Source organism: Anguilla anguilla, chromosome 13 (assembly GCF_013347855.1).
Source record: "Anguilla anguilla isolate fAngAng1 chromosome 13, fAngAng1.pri, whole genome shotgun sequence".
In the NCBI taxonomy this organism is placed as follows: Eukaryota; Metazoa; Chordata; class Actinopteri; order Anguilliformes; family Anguillidae; genus Anguilla; species Anguilla anguilla.
Window position 1 is genome coordinate 32,566,088 of NC_049213.1, and position 22,863 is coordinate 32,588,950.

Sequence of the window (22,863 nt, forward strand, 5' to 3'; positions counted from 1 at the left end):
AGGCCTATGTTGGAATTAAACACAACGTCTGGAAAGACAGAAAGAGCTATTCAATGCGAGTAATGCGGACTACTCTTTTCATCTGGCATTTAAAAAAGAAAATACTTTAGTAGGTCAATAAATGAATACAAAGATTTACGGAGTAATGCGGAGTATTCTTTTCATCAAGCATGTAATAATATATTTTACTGTACTGCTGCAACTTGCGAATGCGATTTCAAGATCTACCAATTATTCCACACATACACCAAATTTGTGTATTTGTGCAGGCTCAGACTAAGTGCACACCCGACATGAAAATAGTTTACCGCAGTAATTAATATCATAGTTGTATAGCCTATGGGATATATGATAAATACAAAGTATGAGCGTGTGTTAGATAAGACTTTGCCGTAATTTGTCCACAATCTCTTTGGATTTGTGATGACATAGTATACTTAGTAAGAATTTACCATCGAGGCTATGAGACACACACGGGGACAGTGTGTATTTAATCGCACTTTACCCCATCAAAACCGCGGTTATAGAACTGTGTGAGCTATGTACAATGAAACAGATTTAGCAATTTTTCCACGCGTGTCCAGTCAATTGATTTTAATAAATTGCATTGTAGCCAAATAATGCAATTTGCAATCCAATCTTGTCGTGCGTATTTGTTACTTTGAGTGACTTGGTAAAACTGCGCCCCCTTGTGGTTCTCGTGATGCATAGTAGATGAATTGATGCTGATGGGGAACCATTCGTATTATTTGGGTTATTCTGCCTTTGCGGCTAGTTGGACTCCAACCGACAAGTCTTATTGAAACAAGGAATTACATTCAAAATTTATCATACAATTGATTTCCACCAGATACATACATCCGTAATCTACATGGATTTAATATGCTCAGATAGATTTCCAGATAACATATTGTACAATTGCCCTTACTTTTCGATCGTATTGTTTTATCTGGATTCCTTCCAGCTGCGCGCTTTTCTCTACCCTCATCCTTCGAAGTTGCATCGAGCGCCCCGAATCAGTCAGGAAGACAGATTCACAGGCACCCTTCTGCAAAGGTCACACTAATCATCCTTTAAAATGACAACTAAATGTTTTTATTTAATTCAGTTTCTATCTTTGAAAAAAAGCTCACCCATTATCTCAGGTCTAGAGACAAGCACCTTGACGGCGGCATTTACGTGATTGTATCTGTACTTGTCTCTCGTATGGTGTTTCTTGCTATGTGAACTGCACTCATAGGTCACTTTGCCTAAAAGTTTCTGATAAATTATTTATAACTGTCATCATAAATTGTTCCCATCACTCCTTTCTCTCATTATCCAGACACCCCAATGCCAAAATTTTAAAAAAATTTCCATTGCTCTTCAAAACTTTCCTTTATTATGGTTCAGGTTTAGATTCACATGAAGAAAAAAAATAAGACATCATTTGTAAAAACGTTCAGAACTAAAACGTTTTCAACCAGAAGAGTTAAAAAGACACGACCCCTCTTCCCTTCCTTACAGGATGCAGTTTCTCATTAAGACGAAGGCCCTTTGTGAATACCTACAGCAGCATATGAAAAATATCACCACAATACTGCGCCTATCGGTCAGTATCCCATCAACCACTGCTTCTCAGCAGCCATGGGACCAGACCTCTGGGTACAGGGAGCTTATTCATGGTTCCAGTCTTAACTTTTAAGTGCAACAGAATAGCTTGTAGTGAGGAAAAAATGTCCAAAGTGCTTTCTTCAGTATTCTTCATCAGATAGTTCTGGGGGAGTGTCTGGGGGAGTGTCTGCAGCACTTTGGGGACCTGAGACAAACTTGGGAGGTTATTCTTCCACCCCATAGCACAGTGGAAGCTCAACGAGCACAGGTCACTGTGCTGAGCTTACATTCAGAAGCACAGCGCTGCAAATGGCACTTAGTCCACAGCCAGACCACTGGGGTGGCTTACTTTGCCTTGTGTCAGGATGTGCTACTTCCGCAGCATGCAGTGTGGTGTGTTAGTATTTGGACAGTGGCACAATTTTTGTTGTTTTGGCTCTGTACAGCACACTGGATTTGAAACAAAAAAACTAATATGATGTTGAAATCCAGACTTGTCAGCTTTAATGTGGGGGCATTTATATCCATATTAGGTGATCTGTGTGGGAATTACTTGTTGTCTTAGACACATCTATGCCTACATCCTGGAGTGTTTTTGATATGTTTGACAGCTGAAAAGGGGTTTTTCTTCACAAACGAAAATAATATTTGTTCATCCACTATAGTGGTCTACCAGGTTGTTTGCTATTACTGAGCTCACCAGTGCATTCTGGCTTCTTAACAATATTCCAGTTTAATTTGGCACACCAAATGTGTCTCAGTGATCAATTTATTCTGATCTGTCAGCTTCATGGTGGCCTTCTTTAATGGCACTGACACTTCTTTGGTCCTCATGTTGAGAGACAACAGCAACAGACTCCAAATGCAAATGTAAATTCTAGACCTTTAGTAAGCTGTCTTGAGCATGTACGAATGATTCAGGACACACTTCTGGCCAAGAAGCAGCCCAATTACTTTTGTCCCATAAAATGGGGGGACTATAAAATTCCTACAAGGATCACCCAATATGGACGTGAAATATCCTGAAATTAGAGTTGCCATGGACTTTAACTCACATTCATTGTTTCATTCTAAATCCAATGTGCTGGAGTACAGACCCAAAACAACAGAAATGATGTCACTGTCCAAATTCTAATGGACTGCAGTTCACATGGCTTCTAATCATCCTGAGTTAAGATTTCTTCAAAGAGGCTGTGCTGTGGAAACAGTTGCTGTTCAGCCCAACTCTTCTTGTACAGTTCAGTGTTTCCCTGGGAGCTCTCCCTTCAGCAGCACAGTCTTCATGTCCAACATTCGGGTTAATTCACAGATTTTTAGCAAGTTCAGCATACATTTGTCCACAAGCCTTGCGGACCGACACAGTATGCACGCAATGCCGATGAATGATAGTCCTTGTGTTTTTGCTCATTTTCATGAGCAATTGGGCCAATGTCCACAACGGCAAGTGTTTTTCCTCCGTGGATGTTAAATTGGAAACGTAATGTAAGGTAATGCCTGCGCTGTGGTGTCATATAATGCCTGACCTTGGTAGGGGCATGATGCTGTCTGGTGGAATATGACCACAATAAAGAGACCAGGCAAGGAGATGTAGGCCTACACTATTTTCTAGCCTGACATGAACAACTTGATTTGCCTGAAAAAATAATCTAAATTGAAGCTAAACCAATGACTCATGAGTAGCTTATGTTAATACTAATATTTACTAAGTCAAATTTAATCTCTTACTCTTCTTCTCCACCCCTCACCACAAACACACACACACACACCCGTGCACACACGCGCACACATGCGTGCACACACACATGCGCACACAACGCAAATTTCACCTCCTTCGCACAATTGGTCAGTCTAGCATTTGTTCCCTCTCAGGCCACATTTCCCCCAAACCAAACCCCTGGCGTAATACCCACACCCTGACCCCCTCCCTCCCCTCCCGCTCTCCGAGCCAGCGGCCTTGGGGCATCGGTCCTTGGCTCAGTTCTGAGCCCGCCCCCCGTAGTACCGAAACGCCCTCTGCCTCAGGAGGTCCCAGAAGAGCATGCTGAGCACGGTGTGAGGGGCCAGCCGGACGAACACGGGGCCCATCCCCTTGTACAGCCCCAGGAGCCCCTCCGTCTGGTACACCTTCAGCAGGCAGTCCAGGAAGCCACCGTACAGGCGGCCCTGGGAGGGAGAGAGGAGGAGGGAGAAAATGGGTGAGGGGGCGGGAGAGAAAAAAAAAACACTTCTTGCTTTTTCGTTGTTTGGACAGTCAACCAGATCACAAGGAGTGGTTAAAAAAAAGGAGCTCAAACAGCAAACAACTCTCAAAAAACAAAGGAGAGAGCAAACCTTGTATACCAATTAAACTGCATTATTTTAAAGCTCTTATATAACGTGCAGGGGCAGGGACTACAAGCCACATGGAGAAAAACGGTGCCGTCGGCGAAGCGGTTTGCTCACAGACTCCATGAGGCTGCTGGGTACACATGCTGTGGCACAGCCCTGCACCCAGAGGGGATCCTTCCCACCGCAGCGATTTCACCTGCCCCTGTGCAGACTGCAGCGCAAGCCAAAGCCTTCCTCCTATACACCGATCCATGACTCCCTTTCGCACACTGCAAGCCACGCGGTGTACTGCGGGAGCGCTCGCACCAATCGGAGAACAGGATGCATTTCACACTGACAGCTGGTGACCTATAGGTTGTCTGATCAGCAGCTAAGTAGAGTACTAGCCCGAGAAGATCAAGGCAACCCGAGGCGGACTGAAATCCTACCCCGGGAGGGACAACTGCATCCAGCCACTGTGCACTGCTCGTCACAGCTGGCTAATGACAACTCCCAGGTTTACACCAGCAGTATCTTAGTTACAAAATGAGTATTGTACCTTGTCGGACCTGCGTTTCGTAGTTGTGCCAACGACCTTCGGTATGCACTTATTGCACGTTGCTTTGGATAAAAGTGTCTGCCAAATAAATGTAATGCAATGTAACATGGCTGAATGTGCTCCAAAGGAAGTGACTGTAGCGGCTGGCTGACTCCAGAGTCCTGGAGATGGACGATTTTGAAAGGACTAAAGAAGGCGTGTCATTCAGCAGAAAGGGGGGGGGGAGGGGGGGGCTGCTAAGGACAGGTAAACTGGTGACAGGTAGGGACAGGTGGGTGAGGTTAGGGACCGACAAAGGTGCCTGCAGGTGGGAGGCCGAGACTGATGTAGGGTCAGACAGGTGGGGGGGCGCAGGCCTCACCCTGTGCAGCTCATCCACAGGCTGGTTGTAGAGTCGCGTGCTGATGACATCAAATGGCGTCATGGTGATCGTCACAGCAACCCCACTGATCATGGCAGCTGTCAAGGCAATCAGCCAGCTGTTTGGATTGAACCACTGCAAGAAACCAATGCGGGTATAAACCAATCATCAGCCAGATAAGAGAGAAGCAGAGACAGCAACTGAGATTTAACACATTTGGGTAACACGCTCCTCTCCCTGAACCTTATGAATGCGAATATGAAACTTTATTGTCCACACAGTGAAAAGATGCCCTTGGTTTCACCATAAAAATACATAAAAGAAACATATAAAAGTACAAAATACAGTAGACATTTTAAAAAGACACTCCAAAGACACAGAGACTTGCCAGAGCTGCAGCATAAACACAGAGGTGCCACTACTGGTCTCGAGTGCACATTTACGACCCCAACAGAATTTGGGACAAAACCCCACTCTGTACCCCGCTCTGCTCTCTCTACAGTACTAATAAGCACAGGCACCGCCTGTGACCCCAGGCCGGGCCAGGCAAGCTGCTCCTGACCCGCAGTGTTCCCCAGCTGACCTGTGACTGGGCGACCCACTCCTTGGCAGAGCTGAAGGTGGCGAGCTGGCACGCCGACCCCACCATGACCCTGGGCACCGCCCCGTTCACCCCCCGCCACAGCCCCAGCAGCCCCTCCCGCTGGTATATGGTGGCGAACGCGTTCGACACGCCCTGCGGGGAAAGGGGGAAATAATAACAAAGAGACAAAGGAGAAGGTTGAAAGGAAGAAGTTTACAAAACAGTCCTTTGTGAAGGTCTAAGTAGGTAACAAGGTGAAAGTAGTGTAAGTCGCTCTGGATAAGAGCGTCTGCTGAATGCACGTAATGTAATGTTATATAATGAAGGTGACATGGTGCTCTTGCTGCACTGTGTTCATGCCACTGGTGTGCAGAAATTACCTGTGTAACGAACAAGGCAAACAAAAGGAAGGAGGGGGAAAGCACTTGTGTAGACAAAGATAAAAGAAAATCCATAACAAGAGTAGACTTCTTTAAAAAAAACATCCATCTGAGAACATTATTGCAGCTTTTGCATCAAACAAGTGAACATTTCTTAAGAAATCTTCCCAACTGTAAAACATTTTGCAATCATTTACAGACACTAAAATGACAGTGAATAAAGTTCAAATTAATGAGGCAAAGAGACATAGCTAGCATCTTTCAGCGACAAATATGACCAATATGAACAGCTCAGAGTCTATGTACAACTCCTCTGCCACCATCAGTAAACACAATAAATTAGTTATGAATATGCCACAACTTAAAACTATTATTAGATTTCCTGAAAGAAGCAATATAGCTTTAATATATAGATTTTGAAGATACAGTGAACTCAACTTGGGTCATTTTCACATGACAAATGATGTGCACAGTTTCTCTGCTTTTATGCTCCTTTTAATAATTCAAGTCATTTAATTTGACCAAAGGAGATATTTCAGTCCATTTCAGATATGGATTTCTTGTAATCTTGAACAAAGCCTAAACTTTGAAAGAGATGGAGTCATTTTTAATCTCACACAAGGGTTTATCAGAAGGGGTGAGACACTCTGGAGTCATATCAGGAGTTTCAGAGGTCATTTTGCCCCATAGTGCATCTGCTCCTGCCTCTCTGTGCTCATCCCCGATTGGCCAAAGCCGGGAAAATTCAGGGGGTGTGTTAGCAGTGGTGCCACAGTTTCCAAACCCCCCCCCCCAGAATGTCTGTACCGTGTACATACAGAGCCAGCTGCACCAGAGGGGGAGAGAAAGAGGGACAGAGAGGGAGAGAGAGAGAGAGAGAGAGAGAGAGTGATGGGAGGAGAGGAGAGACATGTAATAGCACACATCTCTTTAAGGAACCGTGGGGAACAGTGGAAAAATGAAGTCGACATCACACAATCTGCAACAATGAATAACGCAGGAACAATGTGCAGCGTAACACCAAGCAGAGCAGCTATAGTTAGAAAATAAGTAAATAAAATCAATTCAATTCACCTCTCTCTCCCCCTCCCTCTCCACCTCCTTCCCCCTCTCTCTACCCCCGCCTCCCTCTCTCTCTTTCTCTCTCTCAGTCTCTCTCACCTGATGGTTGTGCTGGTGGCCCACGGCGATGGTTTCCACTGTCTGAGCCTGCAAATGAGTCTTCACCTGGGGTGGGGGTGGGGGTGGGGGGGGGGGGGAGGAAGAGAGGCAAGACAAGCTCAAAAACAGTCCTTAATCCTTCCAGCCCTTTTTTCCTCATCTCAAAACAAAAGGAATCAGAAAAAAGGTGTGTCTTATCACTTGCATCAGAATAGAGGGCGTGTCCTGTGCAGTTCAGGTTTGGCAGCTCTCGTGCGAGCCATTCTCACGTCAATCACCACGCACTCACATGACACCTTTTCTGTCTTTCCAAGGATCATCTTCTGAGGACACTGCTTTTACCCCACGGCACTGCTTTGTCTTTGCTTCTCTATCCACCTCTTTCTGTTTCTGGCCATCTTGCCCTGTGCCTTTCGCCTGCTATCTCCAAGTATCTCCCTCCATTTCCACCCCTCCCCCACCCCCACCCCTCCCCCTCCCCCACCCCCACCCCCACCATCTCCCTCTCTCTCTCCCACACGCGAACCGAACGACACCGATGACGAGAAGATGACTCTGCGTCCGTAACTCGAGTGAAGGTCTCGGGACAAGCTGCGTGATGGACAGACACATCTCCCTTGGGTCACATGACCACATGTCTCAAAATAGTCAGGCAGGTCTCTCATGTCACTGCCTGTCACTTGCTAGCCTGGGGGTGGGGCAGTGGAACTTTCTGACAGAGGAGACAAGACTGAGGGTGAAGTATATTTAGGGACCCGGACATACACAAACATCTCACACAACATAGCTTTCCCAAGGAAGGGCAGATGAGGTACTTGGGTTTGATACATTGATTGACAGGTGGAAAGTATGCCTAAAATATTTCAAGGGCACTTTGAGCGTTCTCTGAAAAAAACAAGTTTGATTGTATATCCTAAACACCTGTCAAACCGCCTTACTAGGTGTGTACCTGGCACGCCAAAATTAATGACTATGCATGTACATGCATGCTAACTGATAAAACAAGGCGACAAATATGTATCACTACATGTTCCAAAGAATACATACTTTTTGGCAATCTAAAAATGTATAAATGAGTCACTTTCATCTTTGCCAACTGTTCTCTGTCATGGAAACAGTATCAAAAAACAAATAGCGCTGTCACATTAAACAGGGGCATGCAAGAACTGCCGACGTCTTGAAAAGGTTTCCACCCAGCCCCAAGCACATCCAGAGACAGCATATTTTTAATAATTCCCAAAAATATCTGAGAACAGTATGTGGAAAAGTATGCAGTATACAGACTGCATAGTATTGTGCACACTGAAAAAACAGAGATTGCAGCAGTGATATTCATTCCTGGTCCTGGCGAACTGTAGGGACTACTGGTTTTTGTTTTTTTTCCCCCTTAATATCAGCAATCAATTCAGACCCAAGAAACCAGTTAAGGTGAGTTAACTGCAATCAACTGCTTTAAATCAATCAAGTGCAGGATAACAACAAAAACAGCTGATCCTGTGGCTCCCCATGACCGGGAATCAATATCACAGACCTACAGTGTATGAAGACCGCTGCTCTCAACGGGAGCCATAAATTGAAAAAAATCAGCAAAAATGCTAATGTTGACCATTCTGTCCCACAACCTCCATCCCACACACCCCTCCACCCCACCTCCCCACTCACCAAATAGGCAGGGGAGGCGATGAAGGCGCCCAGAGCTCCGGCGGTGGCGCCCGCCAACAGGCTCCCGCCGGGGGCTGCGGCCAGGCCGGCGGCCTCCGTGTAGGAGTAGAACCCGAGCCGCACGCCGTTCATCACGCCCTGGTAGAGCAGCCCGGCGGAGAGGCCCTTCTGCAGGCCGCGGAGCCCGTCGGTCCGGCCCACCACCCACAGGGCCTGCAGCACGCCGCGGTAGTGCCTCTGGTACGAGCCCCGGGCCCGCAGCTCGCCCTGCAGCTGCAGCCGCGTCTTCACCACCTCCAGGGGGTTGGTGAAGACGCAGGCCCCGCAGCACGCCAGCGCGCCCAGGGCGAAGTCCACCGGCGGCCAGGGCGCCACCGGCGGCGCCAGCGCGAGAGGGGGCGCCGGGGGCGACGGGGGGCAGGAGGCGTGCGGCCCAAACCGGCCGTCCCTTGAGGTAAGTTCCAGGAGCTGGGGTCTCGTCATCCCTGAGTTTTCCTGCGCCGAGTGTCCTTGGCGATGAATCGATCGGAAAATGGCAAACCCCCGTCACGGCTCTGCAGGTCTGTAAACTAAAGTGTCCGCTGAAGCGCGCGTGTACTGCTATTGCACAACGTCAGAGGTTTCTGTGAAACAAAGTGCGCTTCTTGTACCATTGCACAGTGCTAATGAAGTCACGTCTGTGCCTGCTCAGACCTGGACTGCCAAACCTGGGCTGCCTGTGTCCTCATCAGTGTCACTACTGGCCTAACTGGACATGAGAACCTCATTCACCTCATTTCCCATATTTACGCAATCAGACCACATTTGACACTGTGCCCACACAGCCCTTGATAAGTGTACCACATACATTTAGACATCAAATTTTCTGCATCAAAGAGGTCTATTCAGCTTTTTAAAAAAGTCAGCTTTTTAAAAAAGTAGTACTAATGGTGTAGATTTAATATCAACAGTGAAGACATTCTAAGCTATCATTATTTGATTATTTGGCACAGTGTGCAGGTTGACTTTTTGTGTACACTATAGCTAAGATGACTCAGTCTGCCCGTGGAGAGGATGGAATTCCTTCAGCAACAAAAGCCCAGTTTCAACCATGACTGAACCTGGGGAGGAAATGGAAAACGTCCTGGTTAAGTTAATTGCAGTTAATAGCAGTAGCAAGGTGCAACTGCCATACATTCTGCTGAAAAAATCAGTAGTGCAATTTTGATCTCTCTCTTTCAGTATCACACACATGCACGCACGCACACACACATACATGCATACACACACATGCACACACATACATACACGCATGCACACACACACACGCACGGAGTCACTCACGCACGCAGAAACAAATATGGCCCAGGCAATTCTGGCACATACAACCCAAAATAACTGAACGAACGGAATAATGATACACCTTAGGAGCTGGAGAAAACTGAAAACTGCATTAAAATATATGATCCCAAAGGAATAAAAAAAATTAAATCAGTGTTTTGGTTACTTTACCATTTACAAACTTACTCTCTCGTTGTTGCTCCGTTTTCCTCCTCTCCGAAGTCAGGACTGGTAAACATGTGAATCCCCTGTAGTTACGTCCATTGTGATAGGCCAACCCATGGCTTTGCCCTCCAGCCAATCGCGTCTCTGCGCGTTTACCACCTCACCCCGTCCCTTGCCATCGGCCAATGAGTGTTCCAAGCTTGCCGTTCCTTTAATGCCATTCATTCTCTCTCGGTAAAAGGTTTCTCGAGGAAAGGGGAGGAGCAAAAGGACGACTCATAAAAAAAGAGTCAAATAATTTGTTGCTAGGACAATGCTTGTGTCTACGAATGAACACGTGAAGGCCGACAGAAAAAATCCCTCGTATCCGCCCATGGTGCCATATCCAATCATAAAAGGACTTCCATTGTCAGTCTTGGTGAACGTGGCTCTTCAAAATATTTCCTTTTTTTCCAAAGCGATACATTTGCGTTTTAGTACCTCAGCATCACTAACTGGACGGTTTACGTGTAAGTGCATACAATAAGGGCTGAAGGGAATAATAAATGAAAACTTATATAACGTATTTTTTAATGAAATATAATTCCCTTTGTGGCGAGTTTGCGTCCTAGTGACAGAAGTCCACCGCAGGGAAATGTTGAACCGTCCCCACGGCTCAGACGCTCCATGTTGTATGAGTGTATTTTCACTCTAACCTTGCACACCTAATTAAACAGTAGTTGTTTGACAATTTAACTAATTGTTGAGCTGCCAATTAGTTAAATCAGGGATGTTAGGGTTGAAATAAAAACCTACAGGATGGTAGATCTCCAGGAACAGGATTGGTTACCACTGCTTTAGATGAATCTATTTAGGAATTTTTCATAACTCCGGGTGCTTGTCAAAATGGTTTTCAAAAAATGGTTTGCTAAAAATTCGAATATGTACCACTAGCTTTCCCGTTCGGAAAGACACACTTCTTTAAATTATGTGTGAATATTTCTCCCCCTCTTTAGATTTACACGTATAAATGAAGTTCCAGAAGCAGATTAACTAAACGAATAAATAACGTTAATTATGCAAAGCACTTACGTATGAAGATCACGTGGCTTTGCTCAGGTTCCACTTTGTAAGTGTTGTGTTTTTTATTTCTGACCAAAGCACCGATACACAGCCATGCACGTTTATCGTTTCTCCACCTACGCAATACTTTTAAGGAGACCCAAAAAATCCCTTCAGTCAGATTCTCACTTACTGCATGAAGCCCTGCATATGTATTGCCTTGACCAACCAGCGTACATTTAACTGGGTCTTCCGATGGCATACTGCAGCATTATGCCGTTCGGACTTCATGCATGTTTCACTGATGAATGGAAATTAGTCTGTGCTTCTGCTTGGCAGACCTCACCAGTCCAATGATGAGAGGGTGGAATGTGAAGATGGTTGACAACTCAGGGAAAAGACCCAGTGCGGCTCATTCAAATCCGTCCAAATTAACATCAGAGTGGAAGAAAAAAACATACAAAAATGTTGCAAATGAAAAAATGTTAGTTATTTCAGATGGTGGAAATATCTGACCTGGTTTCCTATAATATGTAAAACAATCATATTATAATTTATTAATGTACATATTGTGGCACAGTTTAATAAAAGTTGTTTGAGAAACAAGCAGGTTTAAATGGGTGTGACAAAAGCAAACAAGCCACTGACAAGTCAAATTCAGTCTCCATTTTATTCTCCATGATTAATTTCCTTATGTTATGCGCTCCCCTCTTCAAATTAAGTATTGCTATCACATTTACTCTGCCTTACTTTCAGTACTCCCAACCAATCATCAACCCTGCAAAAGCACGAGCAAGCCCCAGACTGAACACCTGCGCTCACACACACACAACCACACTCTTCCTTGTAAACAATGCACTTTGAAAGTGTTTCTTCATTGAACGGAAAAGACAGGCGGATTTGAAAAAACAAAAAAACGAACAAGCAGCCTCTTTCTCCCTTCTTGTTGTTTTTTTTGCTCTTCCTCTGTTTGGACACACGGAGAGCCCGAGGGACAGGCGCGACATCGAAGTCCGCAGCCTCGATTTCGTCTTCGGTTTTGGCCATCTCTTCTTCTGTGCCTCTCGAAGAGTCGCGCAGGCGGGAGGAGGTAAGCCGGAGGTCGTTCGCTCGTTAGCGTTAGCATTATAACGGTCGAGGTCACGCGCAAAAAATGCGTCCATAAAGTCCAATGCACATTTGAAGCCTTCAGAATTCAACGGAACTTTTCCAAATTTAAGGGGGAGGTGGGAAAGGGTGCGGGGGGGGGGGGGGGGGGGGGGAGAGAAGAGAATAGCAAGAACCACAATAGCGAGTGCACACATTTCCCTCTTCTGCAGACCTGGAGAAAGCCAGGATTCACCCTCGCCGCACAGCCCTTTAATGCAGTCAGATCCACTGGTCTACGGAGCCCCTCTCCTGTTCTGAAGCCAGGGCGGACGAGCCCTACGCTTCTCCCTCTACGTCCCTCTCTCTCAGTTCTCTGGAGCATTATCTCTTGGCTCGCACGAAATACAAGGCGTTGGTTTTGGGGTAGTACTTGACGTTCTGCTTCTTGTCCATCAGGCCCCCGAAAATGATCAGTTCGCCCCTGCCCTGGACCACGGTGTGAAGGCTCGTTTCGGGGGGTCCCACCACGGCCGTGGCCCCTCCGCCGCCGCCGCCGCCACCACCCGCGGCCCCCCCGCTCCCGAACACTTTCCAGGACACGAGTCCGCTCCCCTTGGCCCTGGAGATGTCCAGCACGTACATCTGCATGGGCTTGCAGTTGAGGGACTGGTACAGGGGCTTCCCCACGTTCAGGCTCTGGGGCGGGTGGTGGCCGAGCCGGCGCGCGATTGGAGGGATGGAGTGTCCGTCCGCCCCCGCGCCCGCCTGGGCGGGATGGGGAGGGCTGGAAGACGAAGAGGAGGGGGGCGTGCCCGACGAGGCCCCTCCCCCGGGGGCGGGCCCGTGCGGCTGAGGCGAGGAAGACAGCGAGGACGCAGACAGGGCCTTGACGGCCTCCAGGCCGCGGCGCAGCGCCCCCGGCGACACGGCCCCCGCCGGGCTGCGGGGGGAGCCGGGTGGCGTGTGCAGCCCGTTGGTGCTGGCGTGCTCCAGGGCGGAGACCGCGGCGGAGGAGGGCGGGGAGTCCCAGCCGTAGTCGGTCGGGACGGGGGGGTGCGAGTGGGCGGGGGGCGGGCGAGCGGGCGGCGGCGGCGAGGCGGCCTGGGCGGGGCTGGTGCGGGGAGAGGGGGAGGAGCCGTTGAGCAGAGGCGGCAGCGGCGGTAAGGGCGGGCTGTCGGGCCCGCGGGACGGCGACTGCTGCTGGGAGGAGGAGGGGCTCCCGTCTCGCCCCCCCCCCTCGGGGGGACGGCCGCGGCCGCAGCGTCCCCCAGCGCCCGTTCACGCAGGGGGCCTCCTCGGCAGCACCCAAAACCACGCCGGCCGCCCCGCTCCGCACGGGCGACTGGGAGCGCATGGACGGGGGGTCGGGGCCCAGGGGTGGGGGGGTAGCACTAATGGGGGAGGGGCGGGAATTCAGGCTTGGGCTAAGGGGGGCGCGGCCAGAGGGAGCCTGGGAAAAGACCACCACGCACTGGCCCACCTGGGGAGAAAGGCGGGAGGGGGAGAAGGTCATCACAGAGGAGGCTCACCATCACGACCTTCCATTAGGTTTTAAATACATGAGAGGCAGTGAAATGGGCACAGTGACTGTTCCACAGCGGGGAGGAGCTCAGGAGAGGGGCGGGGCAAGGAGACGAGGGGAGGGACAGGGGCGGGGTTATGGAATCTCAAACATACCCTGCAGGCTGGGTGGCACCACAGCTCCGGTGCGCCATGCTCGTCGTTTTCGACCCGCAGCTGCTGCCACGACCATGGGGGGGAGCCCATGTGCAACAGCCAGGCGTCCTTCAACAGCTGAGAGCAGGAGAGGAGACGCAATGCAGAATACAGGCAGTGTGGTCAGTACACACAAACACACACACACACACACACACACACACACACACACACACACACACACACAAACACACACACACACACACACACACAGACACACACACACACACACACACTCACAAACACACACGCACACACACACACACACAAACACACACACACACACACACACACAAACACACGCACACACACACACACACACACACACACACACACACACACACACACACACACACACACACACACACAAACACACGCACACACACACACACACACACACACACACACACACACACACACACACAAACACACACACACACACGCACGCACACACACACACACACACACACACAAACACAAACACACACACGCACACGCACACGCACACGCACACGCACACGCACAAACACACACACACACAAACATGCACACGCACACGCACAAACACACACACACACACACACACACACACACACAAACACACAAACACAAACACACGCACACGCACACAAAGACAGACAGACAGACACACACACACACACACAAAGACAAACACACACACACACACACAAACACACACACAAACACAAACACACACACACAAACAAACACAAACACAAAGACAGACAGACACACACACACACACACACACACACACAAACACAAACACACACATACAAACAAACACAAAGACAGACACACACACACACACACACACACACACACACACAGAGATGCACTCACACACACACACACACACACAAACACACAAACACGTTTAAAAAGATGACACTCACTGCATTGGGACCCCCACAGCCTCCCAAAATCAACAAGGTCTCGTGGTCAATAACAATCTGTGAGACGGAAAGATAAACAGACAGGGGAAGAATCACTAGACCCACCAGAGTGCAGTTAAGCAGAACCGTGCACACAGAGATAAGGCAGAAAAAGCAGGATTGACTGCAGACAGGCCAAAGTTCACACACCCAGTGTGGGGAGCTATTCACAACTTTTCAGACCTTTGGCCTCTCCAAGATTCCATCGAGCGTGGACAGCAAGGGTAAAAAAAACATTGGCATGACAAAAATTTGCTGACAACTCATGTTATCCAACTGTAAGAAGACATTATATATGCTTTACAGTATAACTTAAAGTTGGCGCGAACATTCTCATGAAATCTGTCCTCTGGCACGATGGGAGAACCCGAGCCCTTTTAAATACCAATATGCTGACGTTGTTATTATTAAAGCTGTAAATCAGGACTAGGGTAGCATTTTTTTTTTTTTTGCATTTAAGTAAAGCCAGCCAGGAAAGCTGTGGATTGGGTTAGTACACTTATCTGAGCCAGGAAAGCAGGGGATTGGGTTAGCAGCTACCTGAGATTGCCCCCCACGTGGATGGGGGGAGGGGCCTGTGATGGGTGGTTTGGACCAGGACCACTGCTCCAGATCCAGAACCCATACCTCGTTACTCCTGACAGGGGGCAGAGAGAAGAGAGTGAGATTTAAAAAACACGGAGGACACAAAACACAGACATTGTAAAGACAGCAGTCAGAGGCAGAATGGTTTAAGTGTTATTTAATAGAGCCATTGGTCAAATGATTCTTGCTGTAAAAAGCAATTTTATGCATTCTTTAACGAGTATGCGATTTTCTCCAAGTCCTACGCACAAGCAAGCCAATAGCGTGAATTTCAGCAGATTCCCGGTGTCACTGTACAAGCTGTTTGGAGTTCACTTTCAGGCCTGATTTCCAAAGATGGTGTCCAGCCAAACAACTTCCCTGGGTTTTTACGTACATGTACATTAGTTCCTGGTGCCTTTTAACATTAGAGGCAAAAAAGAACAAAACGTGCTACACAAACGGCACCAAAACAATGGCTTCTCTTGTATGGGTGCTTTTCGAACAAGAGCTTCTCTGAGTTCCAGGCTCATTTCCGGCTCAGTGGTCTTTCGACAAAATTCACCACCCCGTTACGCCTCCATTTTGAGCCCTCCTCCTTTTAGCGGCAGCATCCGGCGCTGAGATCAGGTGACCGCCAGAGCAGAAGGGCGACGCCCAGGGGCCACTCACATTTGCCGAGCGCCGAGAGACCCGCCGAACACCACCATGGTGCCCCCGATGACCGAGGAGGAGTGTCCCGCCATGGGCGGCGGCCCGTGGGTGGTCACTATGCAGTTCCACCTGCGGGGGGGGGGGTGGGGGGGTGGAGGGAGAGAGAGAGCAGGGGTGAGGGAGGAGTGCAGAGCGTGCGGCACAAGGCCACGGACCGCGCCCTCCCCGGGGTTCCCTCGCTCACCAGTTCTTCGACGGGGAGTAGGTGTGGATCTCGTCGAAGAAGCGCTCGGGCTGGTGCAGGGGGTAGGGGCTGGGCCGGGTCCAGCCCCCAAACAGGACCAGCAGGTCCCTGTACATCACCAGAGTTGCCCCGGCTTTTGGGGATGGGTAGGACCCTGATTGGACAGAAGAACGGGGGTTGGGGGGGGGGGGGGGGGGGGGGTCATAGCATGTTTTATTTTTGAGCATGAGCTCACTTTGCGTTAGACCTGCGGAGACACTGGCAAACTATACCACGAGCAATACTGTTTTAATGCGTGCAATCTGAAAACCATGGATAATACAGTCTTAATGTGCATGGTCTGATGTGATGGGAAAGGGAATGTGGGGGGGGGGGGGGGAACATGAGCCCCGTTACAGTTACAGTTCCATTACAGTTCCGTTACAGTTGCGGTATCGTAAGTACACATTAATTTTTGCTTTGTAGCTTTAATAAAAGTATCAAAGTAAAATGACACAGCCAGGAGTACTGTATATTTACTCATTCCACTGTGTAGGCAACTTGACGGACAGGCCTTCAGACAACAGGTTTTTAATAACACGTTGGATGCAGTGAGCACGGGCCTTAGAGTGATGTAAATTAGGCGAGTACCAGAAGCCAGGGGGCGGATCCACTCCTTGCTGTTGAGGTCAAGTCTCCAAAGGTCATTGAAGGCAGCATTGCAGCTGCTCTGGGTACAGCCGCCAAACACGTACATCGACTGGTTCGAGTCATAGTAGCATGCACCTGTAGCATAAAGTCTCCTGTTTAGACATCTGCTCGAGTTGCCCACAAATCCATTCCCTCAAACAACTGCTTCCGTATTTACAAAAGGCAGTCCCTGTGGAAGATGAACTATTTGAAGTGCAAGATCACAAATATGCGATTAGAATGTTCTTAACTGAACATTCTAATGCTGATGTAACAATCACTGCAGGCTTATAATTTTGAAAAAGCATTCCAAAAAACCTACTCTTCACAGGTTTAAACATAGAAGAAAGTTTGACGACAGAATGAAGCTGTACAGTTAGGGAAGTGGACATGAGAGAGAAACAACAAAAGAACGAAGAAGGAAGGAAAATTCTGCCAATCAAAAATATCAGAACCAATGGAAAAATATGATGGGTCAGCGGCAAGTGCACGCCCCTGTGTGTGCATGATGTGCATACATACATACATACGGGTCACCACTGTATCATTAAATGTGCAGAAATTCTTCCATTCTCAAATCATAAAAATATGAGAAAAATGATCAGGTGCTTCTTTAATAGCCAATAATTTCCATTAACTAACATTAAAACATGTAGCAAGGCAGCATTCTAAGAGGACTGCAATCATAATAGCAATTTCAACAGTCATGCGTTCCACTGAACAACATATAGATCATTTTCCAGTTAATGACTTTATCAAGTTGGATATGTTTCTTGCGCTAAACATCTCCTTTTGCAAAGTTTTTTTTGGAAGCAAGTCAACTAGCCAGCATTATCCTAAAAATTAAGGGTTAGCCAAGTCTAATACTTCATTTGGATGACAAAAATGCTGTAGTTGAACCAAAATGAGCCTGCTCTCCTTTCATAGTTGCCTTATTCAGACAGGTAGACAGCAGACAAAAAGGTAACAGACAGAGAAGGGACTGCAGCTGAGAAGGTGCCATGGTGGAGATTATACCCCCCCCCCCCAGCCCCCCCTGCCCATGCAGGCATAATCGCATTGAGTCAGCTGCCCTGGAGACTGCACCACACACCTCGCCCCTCACTGCTGTGAAAACATTACACTGCATTGCCAAAGCACATCTGACCATCTTACTATACCCTCACTGCACGAGCCAAGATACCAATAAAGCTCTCCGGGCCTGTGCAAGTGTGACGTGTCTGAAACTGAATGTCACGGTACTTCTGCAGTGTGGTTTCTTTTACATTCACACCAACGACAATCATTGTGTGGCTGAGTCTAGGCGTGGGAACGCTGTGCTGTGGCCCACAGGTAAATAAAGTAGGGGAAGCATTCAAATTCACCTCAGAATATTTCCTGGCAAGTTTCAGTTAGGAACTCCCAGCCACCAATCTACTCAAGGGAGAACCAAGTGAAGGTCACCGTTTCCTTCTTTTTATTTTTTTTCAAAATGCTTTCATCCCTGGCCCCAAAAAAACTCAAGAGAATTTATTGGTTGACCCCCAGGTATGTCACAGTTTCTAGTCCAGGACAAAATAATAGTAGTCCCAGGCATGTGGACTACCAATACGTCCACCACACCGGCACGGCGGAGTGAGCATATGAGAAAAGGGGGAGGAGAGGAGAGGAGGAGGAGAAAAGGAGGAGGAGGAGGAGGAGGAGGAGGAGGAGGGAGAGTCACTGACTGTGGGAGAAACGCTGTGTGATGGGGGTGCCAGGGTACGGGTACGTCCGGCTCTCCCACTGAATGTTTCCCTCCTGAACAGCCCTCAGGAAACCATGGTAACACTGGTGTGCAACCCCTGGGATGTTGCGCAGGAAGGAGGGAGAGAAGAGAAGAGGGATAACATGTGCAATCTCAGCAAGGGCTCTCAGCTCACCAGTATCCGACAGAAGACGCGATGACACGGTCCTGTCATGACATCACATAGGCTCGCGCACATAGAACGTGGGGCTTACCTTTGATGAGCCGGTACCACTGTTTACACACCAGTGCCGCAGTCTTGTGCTCCTGATAGGGAGAGAGGAAGGACAGGATGTACTCCAGCACTTCCTCCGGCAGCTCCCCCATCGCCCTCCTGCATACTCGCTCCTTCACACGCGTCTTCTCCCGGGGTCTCTCTCCACCACTTTTTCTGGCGGGAAGCTCCACCTCTGCCGCTTGCATTGTGACCTGCCCTGGTCCTGGTCCTGGTCCTGGTCCTGGTCCTGGTCCTGGCCTCGCCTCCTCTGTGTCCATGGCAATGAAGCTGTCATCCTCGCTGTCCGAAGAGCAGGACATACTGCCGATTGACAGCACGGCGGCACACGAACAGTGGGGGGGGAACAAAGAGCACATCTTCAAACATTATTTGTTTGATTTTTGTTTTCGCTATTTTTTTAAACTCTATTTACTATTTTTGGCAAAGATTGCATGAGCCAGTACTACTTCTGCTCCAAGTCCATTCTCTCTCTCTTCATCAGTACATTTTCTTGTTTTCACCTAATAAGAAATATAGTATGACTTGCCTCTTAATTGTTTTAACTGAAACCCCATGTTCCACATACAACAAATAAACTCCTTGAATACAGTAAGTGCACCAGACTTATTCTCCTATTAGTATTACTCAATATTGAATTTATGTGTGTGGAAAACATCATAAATGATATTTTTCTGGTTAACAACACAGTACGATCATACAACATGACCGTTAGAATGAGCCATTTTGGCCTTTAGACTAGGGGTATCCAGCTCATACTGTATCATGGTGGGCCACAATGCCTGCGATTTCCTATCGATCAGTGGCCAGTTTATGCCTTGGAAATAACAAGTGGACCAGGCCAGGGGACTCAAATCTGGCCCTCGAAGCCAGTAGACAGTGCTGCTGGTTTTCTTTTCCACCTGATGGTTCATTGTCTGACTAACGCCAGAGATTTAACTCACCTTTGGTCCCAGGTTTAAATCAGTCCCGTTTAGAGCAGAAGAATGAAGAACAGCAATACTACTGGCCTTGATGGCTAGATTTGAGTATCCCTGATGCAGACGATGGTCAGAGTTTCCTGTTTGTCTAAGCCTGTCTGGATATGGAACTGCCTCTACTGGACAAAGGTGTGCATGTTATAATTTATGCATTTCCATTAACTCAGCAGTTCCCACCCCTGGTCCTGGAGTACCTCTGTGTATTCATGTACACAGGAGTGTTTAAGTCCTTAAGTTCCAGAATTTTGTGTTGAAACAGATATCAACACAATATGGGTTTAGCTCACTCCCACTTGCTATGTCTTTGAACTACTCATTTTCTGCAAATGGAAAATTTTGTTTCAATGATCATGTCTCCACAATTACAATATTTAGGACTCCAGCTGTAGGTCTACCAATAGGTCTATAATACCCACCCCCCCCCCCCCCAGGACTGGGGTCTAATTTAGATGTAGCTACATGGGGGCGAATTTATATAATTTAAAAAACGTGTGTGTGTGCGTACATATATATCCGTTTTACTTAAAATGAAGTGAATTTTAATCTAATCCACAATGACATGCAAGTTAGGCTATAGCATGCGATTTCAAGTTGTATCGGAAAAAAACAGTGACAATGTAAAGAAGCAGAAAAACATAGCTATGCTGCGAAGTTGTTGAAAGGCAAATGTTACCTAACTGGTAGCACGTATAACATTGTTAGTTATAACGTTAGATATGTTTTAAAATCTTAGTTAGCTAGCTGTAACACCAAAATAAAGCGTAACGTAAGGCCCTGCAGCCAAAAAACAATGCCAACACTGTCTTGGACTGGGGTGGGGACAGACCAGATGTTTAGAAGGACTGTAAACACCACAATTGCAGCCAAATTTGTCCAATCTGCAAGCTAGCAAGTGAACTTGGAAATGGGCGTATATCCATCTATCTTGCTAGCGAACTAACCGGTTATTATTATCGAGCTATGCGCTAACAAGTTAGCCAGCTAGCGAGCACTTCGACAGATTTACGTTACCTCCCATCACCAGCAGCTGGTGTTAGCTACCATTGTCGAGACTCAGTTTGCTTCTTTAAAATATAAGGGACTGGTGGTCGTCAAGTAAAGTATTTAATATTATGTTAGCAAGCTAATAATACAAACCAACCCCACCCACCCTCCCCACCCCCAAAAAATAAATAAATAAATAATAAATTAAACGAATACAAATATTAGCCAGCTTCTCTTACCTTGCCTGATAGCTAGCTAACTTACTAGTTAGCTAGATAGCAGTACCTCCAGACCACCTATCTTCCCTTCAGGGCTCCCTGCGACCCCAGCAACGAGCCTTTGCCTCTTTAAAGCGTTTTAATTGGGGTCCTTCCTTCGTGGCGGCTCACTGGCACCACCACCCCAACACCCCTTAACCTCACCAGCTAGCTAGCTAGTTAGCTGGAAATCGTATGGACTGAGGCAATTAAGAATCTGTCTGGGAAGGGGGAACTGGGATGGAGCGAGTTCTATTTTCTGTTCAAATGGGCCGTATTACTTTGCAAGGTCGCTTTCCCTTTCTTCATTATCTGGTTTAATTTCACACCCTTTCCTTCTCAGTATTTTCTCTCTCCTCTCCCTCTTTCTCAGCTTCTGCAGTGGGTAACCATACTCCACAGACTCGCCATCTTCCCCATCGGCAGCATCACTGCTCCGCAAGGTTTCGGGTGCGCGCACGCAAATGCCCACTACCACAGACGAAAGCACTGCGAATGCGATGTAATCGAGTCCAGATTCTTCTATCCCACTCAAGGAGGTCTTCTTCCCACGGAACGTTCTTGCTTAAAGCCAACGTCAGAACGTAATGAAAAAAACGTGTTTATATGAATGGCTCATTGTATCCATGTTTATGTGAAATTATTATTAAAATTTATATCACTGTACAAAACGTTGTTAAAAGGAATACCTGCTGCAATCTGGCAGATATTAAAATGACTGCAAAAATAGAACCAGAGAGCATAATTACATATATCATCTATTCCAAACTTGTACATTGGTTATACAAATGTATTAATCTTTAAAGCATGTGTGTTTCTAAAGCAATGGCATTTCCATCAAGGCAAATATATTCTTTATTTATTTATTTTTTCTTTTTATTTCTTTAATCACTCAGCATGATTACCACTGTCACACTGTCCTCTTACCAACCTGGACTGCCACTGCTAAATTGTGCTGTGTGCTGTCTGAACTCTGTCCAGTGATCTTAGGGCAATAGCTATATGTCCAAGACACAAGACACAGAATGTATTCTGTCCTTCATTTACCCTCTTTAGATCATACATTCTGCTCTCTAAGCTTCCTTGTCCATCCAATCCATTCCTCTATATGTCTGATCTGTCCCAGGCATGTGAGGCATCTCAGTCACTACTCATGTGCTCAGTAAATTTATCTGCATTATTAAATACATTTTTGGTCTTTGTCCTTAAACCAAGCTCTCTGTTAGTATTGGTTTGCAATCCTATTTGTGCTGTGGGGCGCTTTCCTGCTCTGTGGGAAGCTTTGATTCCCCTCAGCTCCTTTCTAATGGCATTGGTGACCCTGGCAGACATGGCCACTGAGAGACTGCACCCCACCAGCCATCTTTGAGCCAAACAATGCTTGGGAGCATTCAGACATGGATGCTGTTTTCATTCTGCAAAACTGCCTGCTTTCAATACACCTCAGGACACAGCCAATGAAGGTACATGCCTGCTAATGCTTGTGAAACACCCAAAGGCCCTTACCTCCATAAGGACCATGTAGGCCAGTCATTCCCAAACTATGGGGTAGAATATTGACCCCTCAGGCCATGGGTAACTCTAATGTAATGGAGAATGTAAAATCTGATGAAGGACG

General features: G+C 47.4%; 2 protein-coding genes across 2 annotated transcripts; both read right to left on the reverse strand.

Moving 5' to 3' along the window:
- Window positions 1–3,522: 3,522 nt before the first annotated feature.
- Window positions 3,523–10,267, reverse strand: slc25a34 (solute carrier family 25 member 34). The gene is made up of 6 exons (XM_035388978.1): window positions 10,113–10,267; window positions 8,607–9,706; window positions 6,945–7,010; window positions 5,404–5,556; window positions 4,821–4,955; window positions 3,523–3,756 (listed from the first exon to the last, which is right to left on the reverse strand). Exons 2-6 carry the CDS (start codon window positions 9,087–9,089, stop codon window positions 3,568–3,570), a joined length of 1,026 nt encoding a protein of 341 aa, XP_035244869.1. The 5' UTR covers window positions 9,090–9,706; window positions 10,113–10,267; the 3' UTR covers window positions 3,523–3,567.
- Window positions 10,268–12,464: 2,197 nt separating this feature from the next.
- Window positions 12,465–21,725, reverse strand: fbxo42 (F-box protein 42). Its single transcript, XM_035389435.1, is given in 11 exon segments — window positions 12,465–13,470; window positions 13,472–13,701; window positions 13,899–14,015; window positions 14,855–14,911; window positions 15,434–15,530; window positions 16,130–16,240; window positions 16,356–16,509; window positions 16,986–17,120; window positions 18,731–18,847; window positions 19,005–19,383; window positions 21,228–21,725. Coding segments are annotated over 10 exon segments (2,265 nt in total). The 5' UTR covers window positions 21,228–21,725; the 3' UTR covers window positions 12,465–12,602.
- Between the last annotated feature and the right edge of the window lie 1,138 nt (window positions 21,726–22,863).